This window comes from Podarcis vaucheri (genome assembly GCF_965113315.1).
Source record: "Podarcis vaucheri genome assembly, chromosome: 15".
Taxonomy (NCBI): Eukaryota; Metazoa; Chordata; class Lepidosauria; order Squamata; family Lacertidae; genus Podarcis; species Podarcis vaucheri.
The window spans coordinates 15,340,207-15,348,698 of NC_138753.1; the positions used below are offsets into that span (position 1 = coordinate 15,340,207).

The window sequence follows — 8,492 nt, forward strand, 5'->3', positions numbered from 1 at the left end:
ACAACATGACAGAGAAGACTGGAATCATTTGATTCGGAAGCTGCAGTTATAGTGCAAAATGCTATGGCACGATCGCTGACAGCATGGAACACCAGTGATCAAAGATCTCACTGGCTACCAATTTGCTAGGTACTACTATTAGCATATAAAGCCCGTAACAACTTGGGAACCATTTACCCACCATTTAGTCAGCGGAAGTGGCCCTGTTAGTTGCCACATAATACCCGTTCCACATTCGTAAGAAGTCAACTTTTTAGTGTGACAGCACCTGCACTTTATGTTGTGATCTGCAGAGGAAGGGCGGTATACAAATTTAATAAATAAAACAAATACATACACTCTGAAACTCCCTGCCTATTGACATCGGGCAGGCACCTTCACTGTACTCTTTTCAGCACCTGCTAAAAACATTCTTGTTTAGACAAGGCGATGCAGATCTTCAGAAAGTTGAGAAGAGTTTTAATCTGTTTTTAGTCTATCATTATTTTAACTTTGTGAAAGTTTTCAATTATTGCCATTAATTTTTCTTATGAATTTATTGTCTCCTTTTTGTAAACCACTTAAAAGGGGCTTTTCTCCCTTACAGTCAAGCGGTGTATAAATTTTATGAAATAAGCACTTCCCTTTCATCTAGTGGCTGGCTTTGAGGGTGAAATATTGTGATGTTTAGCTGGTGATGTATCACGAAGTTGAAAAGCAGATATTGCCTAGCCCTAACGAAGACTGAGCCTGACTTCACCGCTTTGTCAACCTCATTTCTTCCAGTGGTTTAAGGATATTAAAACCATGACCTCACAGTTTAATTTCTGACCATGATTCCAGACAAGCCAAGGAAGGCTTTCTGCAGCATTAGGAATGCAGGCAGTGCCCTCAACGGCCCTTGAGGGCCGCTATAAAAAGGGCTCATTTGTGGAGTTCAGGCAAGTGTGGTGAGCCTTCAGCTTCATACCACCGCTAAACAGAACCCTTTATGCAAACCTCAAAGAGAAACTGCACTGCTAATTCTTGCCGGGATGCTCTGTGGCTCCTCTGCTCAGTAATTAAATTTGTTATGGGATAATAAAGGATTTGGGGATTAGTAAGTCCATAAACTTGCTGTGTTGTTTCCATTGCTACTGAAACTGCGGGTCTTCTGTCAGCTGCTCTCTTTAATTTTCCTGCTTTACTTGTTTTTGATGGTTTTTGGATTGGAGTTTTTTGTGGTTGTTGTGTTTTGGTTTTACATCAGATGAAATGTAACTTGCCCTTAAAAGAATCACTCGGGTTTCAGATGAGCAGCACCAGCTATTAGCAAGTCCTTTTGCACTGTAGTGTAGCCAGCGAGGCCATGAATGGGCCATGCACGAATTTGAGTTTGTTAAATTGGGCAGGGCTGGCAAAGGGGTTCATAAGAACGTAAGAAAAGCCTGCTGAATCAGGCCAATGGCCCATCTAGTCCAGAGACCCTCTTCTCACACTGACCAGTCAGGTGCCAAACCCGCAACCAGGATTCGAGCATAGCAGCACTCTCCCATCCTGGGGTTTCCAGCAACTTGTATTCAGGAGAATTGGTGCCTCCAACTGTGAAAGCAGAGCAGAGCGGTCCTGGCTAGTAGCCCTCTTTGCTGCCATGAATTTCTCTAATCCTGTTTTAATGCCATCCAGAGCAGGGGGCGAGTTCAAGACTGTATCAAAGTTCTACTCAGAGGAGACCTATTGAAATTAGTGGCTCTACATTAACCACTTCTATTAACTCCAGTAGCTCTACTCTGAGTATGACTAAAACTGGATATGATCCTTGGCCCTCCACTTCTGCCTGAGCTGGGCTTGAGGATAAGAATCACAAACCATGGAGGGTGGTGTTGCAGTCAGGTCCTGCCTGCAGACTCCCCACTGGGGCATCTGGTTACCTGCTGTGGGAACAGTATGTTGGACTATTGGCACGATCCAGCTGTAGGTCTTTTCTTAGGTTCCAAGTGCAATGAGTGCCTAACTTTAAGGAAGGCTTCCTGTACAAGATAAGGATTTTCTCACACTCCCGTTCAAGTTTCACCCACATCACCCAATTCCAAACTGGGAAACCACTGCTAATCACCACCTAAGCACACAAATGCCCAACCCATGATGCGTTTGGGAAAAAGTATTCTAAAACATTACACAACTTCAGAAAACATTTCACCTACAGAAGGTACGTCTGCTAGCAAATATTTCAGGAGAATGTGCAGGGAGCTGCCAAGGTTAAACACCTGACACACACACACCCCCAACAGAAATTCCATATGTGATTAATGCAAAGTCCACTAACTTCAACTGTAGCAAAGGGCCGAAAATAAATCAGTTGCCTGGTCCCCTATGATGAACAATCTCATCTCTAGGCCACCATGCAGAGAAAGCTTGGCTCCTTTTAACGCCACAAATGGCTAACATACAGCATGTGTGGAGAGGAAGGCAAGTAACTTTCCTATGCTTACACCTGCTAGGATGACCTCCTTTCTTCCAGCAAGCATCCAGCTTTACCTTGAACACAGTGGAGTTGGCAGCAATTTAGGAAGTATATTTAAGGTCCCGTACAGTACAGTACTGACCAAACTGCGGGAGGCAGTGGAAGACAGGAGTGCCTGGCGTGCTCTGGTCCATGGGGTCACGAAGAGTCGGACACGACTGAACAACTAAACAACAACAGTACTTCTACAGTTTAATTGTGAAAATCTTAGAACACCTTGTATGTTTAAATCTAGCACACCTGCTCTGGGAGCCAGCTTCCAAAAAAGATTGATTTTCCAGGAACTAGCCAGAAGACACGGTATGAAAAATTCCACTGTTTCTAGACAACGACACACCTGGGTCTTCTCCAGTCCCAAATGAGAAGCAAGACAACTTTGTGTGCCATCTGAAAAAGTTGGAGGGGGATTCTGAGCAGAAGACATCCTTGCACAGCACAATGAAGGAGGTCTTTAAATCAATCATTCCTTCTGGTTTTCCAGTCTCCAGCTTATGATTCCCTTTAGCTGTGCCATATTGCTGCTATTTATTACCAGGGCATCAAATTTCATATCTGGCTGCAATTAAGGCGAAAAGAAGAATGATATTCATCCAGCAGTGCACAAGATCTCCTGCTCGGCTCTGCCAGAGGAGCATATCTTGACCTGTGACCCCTGTAATGTTCAGGGATTTCCCTTGCAGGAGCAACAATGTGCTTCAAACACATCAGCTAATGAGATGAATGAAAATGTTCATTCTTGGGGTGGGTGTTGGGACAATAGTGACACAGCAAACTGCCTTATATAGAGTCACACCTCTGGTCCATCCAGCTCAGTACTGTCCACGACGACTGGCATTTCAAGTTAGGTGTATTCCCAGGTCTACCTGGGAGTCCTGGGGATTGGGCCTGGGACCTTCTGCATGCAAAGCAGATGCTCCATCCCTGTGTTATGGCCCTTCCCCAGAGCCTGTATCTTTGCCAAGCTATATAGTAGAATAGTAGCTGGAAGGGACCCTGAGGATCATCTAGTACAACCCCCTGCAATGGAGGAATATGCAGTTGTCCCATATGGGGATTGAACCTGTGACCTGGCATGATCAGCCTTGTGCTCTAACCAACTGAACTGTTGTTTCTCCAGTCTGCTAGCGTCTCTTTCATTTCAGCCACATCCCAGCTGTCTTTAGATGGGCTTGCTGGGCCAGCCCCTGACCTGGCAGTGCTCTAGCTTTCAACTGACCCTCTGGGTGGACTCTACACTGTCCTGCATGCCAAGCTAATCCAACTGTGCCACGACTCACTCTATCAGCTGTCTACTGGCCAACTCTGGCAAACAACAGCTAGGAATCAAGCAATGCTCAATAAGTAGGGCAGCAGGGAAAGATGTGACGGGAAAAGAGGCAGGAGAGGTCAATCAGAAAGGTCAGGAAGCCTAGCAGCAAATAGGAGCTGAAGGTCATCGTGGCAATGGGTTGGGAAACTCAGTTCAAAGTATAACTAAAAAGATAAAACAGCACACTATTGTTAAGGAGTGGAGAAAATATGCTTTTACTTGAGGGATTTGTTTGGCAAAACAAACCAAAGGGCCCCTACCCTGTCCCAACAGGAATGAGCTGTCAATCCAGCCTCCACACAATACAGGCAAAAAACCCCTAGCTGCTGCCTGCCAAACTATCAGCAAGTCAACATGATAAATAGCAACAGTGCAAAACGGAGACTTTCTGAGACTGCTAGTGTACTGATGAAAATCTTTCATACAAATAAGATTTCCTCAGGAATCTTATGATGTTTAGTAAGCCTTGAAGTTTTTGCACAGGCTGTGTCTTTTTTTAAAAAAAAGTGAATCTATTTCACTGAATTGCTCAAAATGTGGTGAAAACTGTATCTGAATATTGCAAAATCTATTGCATGATAAAAGTCCATGGTATTAGGGAGCATGCACAACACTTCTGGCTCTAGGAAGTGGATCACAATTCCCTATGAAAGCACAAGGAATTTACAAAATCTTTTTGAAAAGGATTAAAGTATTATGACACCAAGCAAGCTAGCACTGTGGCAAAATGCAGAGTGTCAATATAACGCACTGGACTTTGGTGCAGAACCTGGGGGATATCTGCATAAAAGAGGAAAAACCACTCGCCTGCAAAAGTATGTACTAGCCTGGTGGAGGAGGCCTGGAAAGCTCTGTTCTGCTTGCACTGGCCCACTGCATAGTTGTGCTTCCCATGACAGGCGAGTCAAAGTACTCTGTCCTCTTCCTTCCATCTGCTCACTGAAAATCACCCACATATAGTTCCTTATAACCGATGTCAACAATATTACTGATAAATACAAGGCAGTAATAAATGCATGAGAGTTTGGGAGAATGGAATTTGTAGCTTTGAGCAAACCCCACTGCATTAGGAGAGTGATCTCCAAGAGAGCCGAAGGCTTAACAATGCCTCAAACTGCCCTGTACTGGGGCCTCTTTCACCAGTGGAGATCAAGACAGAACTGAGTTCTCTTACTATTGGGTGGGAAATGCTTTTGTAGGAACACAGGCTGTATCTGCATAATAAACAAGGTTCTTTGACGTTATCTGGATAAGCGCATTTAATTCATCCCTCAATCTGACAAGCTCCTTTCTCACTGCTGCTTGCCCAAACCCACACTCCACAATAAACCTTTCCAACCTTACCAACATTTCCCACACCCAACCTCACCCCACCTGCTAACTTCTGAGACACCATGCAAGTTCCTGCTTTAACAATGATACACATGGTTACTGCGGAACTTGGTCTCAGCCCAAATAAATCTGTCAGCTGACACCTCCTGCTTCCTCCCCACAGCCTAATTTCTATCAGCGGTCACCCAGTCCACCCAGTGAGGCCTGCTGGATGTCGCCTGTCATGACATTCTAAACCCACACAGTAGATCAAAGCCAAAATCGAAACAGTCCAAGACACACACCCATCAGCTAACACAGCTTCACCCATTTCCCCCCCTTCTCTGCTTCCACCCTGCACTCATTCACTGCCACTCCCTCTCCTACTCAAAAATGTTGCTCAACACATACAGATTCCTGGCATGCACAGCTCTTATCCTGGACCCCAAGCCTCTTTGCAAAAGAATTTCTTCCAAGAGTCTGGAGAGAAAACAAGAGGCTACATTCAGCCAACAGTGGAGATCTAGAACACTTGTTCAAATACAACAACCCAAACACGTATAGAGGGCCTTCCCTCTCCTCCTCACTCTCTGCTGGAAAAAGTTCCCAAACAGGTCCAACACAACTTGGTTCAGTAACTGAATCTTCTAACATTTGAAGCCTTTTATCTCACTCTTTAGTTGAAAAAGGCTCCCAGAATTCATTACAAATATCAGTATACAGTGGTACCTTGGTTTACAACCATAATCCGTTCCGGAGGTCCATTTGTAAACCAAAACAGGTTGTAACCCAAGGCGCGCTTTCGCCAGTGGGGCCTCTAAAAAAGGGGGGGTTGTAATCCAAAAAAAGGTTGCAAACCGGGACACACACTTCGGGGTTTGAAGTGTTTGTAATCCAAAACGTATGCAAACCAAGATGTATGCAGACCAAGGTACCACTGTAGTAGATCAGAAGAACTACAAAGATCAGCCCCTGTCCTCAGGTTAAAAGTTTTATCAATTTACTTAAGTTTCTCCACAAAAACCAAACCCTAAAACCACTCCCTGTAGGACAGGAATTCTTCATGCTAATCTTAGGGGTTATTTGACTATAATGTGGTTGCAGATTTGTGACCAAATGACCTCAGCAGAAATTCCAGAATGCAACACACTATTTAGGTGTTAGCAGATATTGTTCATCTTATGGAAGGCTACGCCCACTCTGACTGGGTATTTTACTCTTCTGACAGCTTCTCTTCTTCCTATGTGATATGTACAGTATCCTCTCTCATGTACACAGGTGGTCTTTTGGCCTCATACTCTTGTACTGTTTCTGTCTGGTAACTAAAACCACTTCACATATCTGATGAAGCACACTCTTGTCCACAAAACCTCTCCCACAATATCCCATGATGAGCTAGAGCTCTTAGATCGAAGAGCAGTGACCAAGATTTGCTCCAAGACCTGTAAGCTGCAACCCTGTAGGTCAACATTAATCACCCCCTTAGGGCAGTTATATAGTGGTGAGACCCAAGGTTTTTTATTTACTTATTGCAGTTATTTTCCACCTTTTTCTCCAAGGAGCTCAAGGTGGCATAAATGGTTTCCCCTCTCCTCATTTAATCCCCACGCCAACCCTGTTAGGTAGGAGAGGCTGAGAGCCAGTGACTGGCACCCAAGGTCACACAATAAGATTCATGGCCAAATTGAGACGCGGACCCTGGTCTCCCAGTCCGACCCTCTACCCACAGCTAACTCCTTCCACTCTTTTATCACCCAAATTCATTGGTGCCATCAGTCCCAGCCTAAGTATGGGCAGAATAGGAACTGCACCCTCTGCACCTGCCCAGCAAGACCCGAAACCACCCAAGGACGTGGAAGCAGCAGGACATACGCGTCGGGGCGTCACTGGCGAGAGAGAAGGGGCAGGTGCGGTCTGTACATGCTCAGGGGCCCTTCCGCACCGTGGAGGGAAATAACTCAGGCCACCCCAGACCCTCGCGGGGGGCGGCGGGGGAGTAGGTCAGACGCGCTCTGCACACGTTCGGGGACACCCTCTCCCCCCCAACGGGTCTCCTCCCCGGCCCGCCTGACCTGGAGGCGATGGCGGCGGAGCAGCGGACGCGGTCGCTGAGGTCGCAGAGGGCCCGGTAGTGGAGGTCGCGGCCCTTCTCGCGCTCCAGGTGGCAGGCGTAGAGCGAGAGGGCGATGCCGGCCAGGCACACGGCGTAGCGGGCCACCCGCTCCCAGCGCGGCACCGAGACTCGCAGGAGGACGGGCGCCGCCATCTTAGCCCAGCCCTCGCCTAGGCGGACCCGGCAGGAGACTTCTCGCCCCTGCGCGCGCGCAAGCTCACGCCACGACGCAAACCACGTCGCGCCACGCCCGCGCGTGTTGCCTCCCACCCACCTATTGGCTGAGAGGAGCCACGCCCCCTCCCCCTCACGCCCCTCGGCCTGGGTTCTTATTGCGGCTTCTCCTCCTCCTCCTCCTTTCTCTCTATCTCCTCTCTGAACGTGGCGCTCTCAGACGCGGAGCCAGCCGGCCAATCAGAACGTCGGGCGCGTGCGTTCTCATGGCCCCGCCCACTCTCATCCTACCGGCCGGCCCCACCCACCGCACCGCTAGCAGCGCTTAGATAGGAGGATATCGCGAGGCTTGTGCGTGGCAAGGGAAGCCAATGGGCGTGGTCCTCCACTGCTACATTCTGGCGGGGCTGAGAGTTCGAATCCTTTGGCAGGGGTTTACTTTAATTTTTTTGTATTATTTTTATTCCACTACAGTTTTTAATTATTTTAAAATACGTTTTTAGTTTTTCTTATTTTATATGTGTGGTTTTAAATTGTGTAAGCAGCATAGATTCCCATCTGGTAAATATATGGGATATGCAGTAGATAAATATGATAATGATCTTATTTTGAAAATTATCAACCACTTAATCCAGCAAGTGTGTGGCCCGATTAGATTATTATCTCTTGATGCTTCTGATAGTGAGGTGTATCCAACCTAAATTAGTCATAGACATTCATTTTAATTGATCTGCTCTTGAGTTTTATTTTTATTTTTATTAATAAATGTATCAGCCCCGGGGCAAGTTACAACAATTTGAACATTATAAATTAAAAGCAGGCAGAATCCCTATGTCTTAAATACTTTTAATGTGTGGCTTTTTTATTTGAATATATGAGTTTGAGATTTTATAAATATTGTTTTGTAGAGTTCTTGTTTAACCAATTTTATTTATTTATCCCTGAGATTTCCAAACCCTTCTTCCAAGACTTCCCAAGGCAGCTTACATTGACAGCAAATCTGTAATGTCTCTATAACATAGTTTCAATCACAATAACTCAGTCACTTTAAATGTAGCCAGTAGTACTGTAAAATTCAACAAACAAAATGCAGCAGTAGCCTT

At 46.0% G+C, this 8,492-nt stretch overlaps 1 protein-coding gene across 1 annotated transcript in view; it reads right to left on the bottom strand.

Annotated features, from left to right (window-relative positions):
• Positions 1-7,451, bottom strand: part of VKORC1L1 (vitamin K epoxide reductase complex subunit 1 like 1) — a 14,777-nt gene extending 7,326 nt beyond the window's left edge. The window contains exon 1 of the mRNA XM_082201607.1: positions 7,175-7,451. Coding sequence (XP_082057733.1) covers positions 7,175-7,368 — 194 coding nt within the window. The 5' untranslated portion in view covers positions 7,369-7,451. The remainder of the gene's footprint in view (positions 1-7,174) is intronic.
• Positions 7,452-8,492: the final 1,041 nt, after the last annotated feature.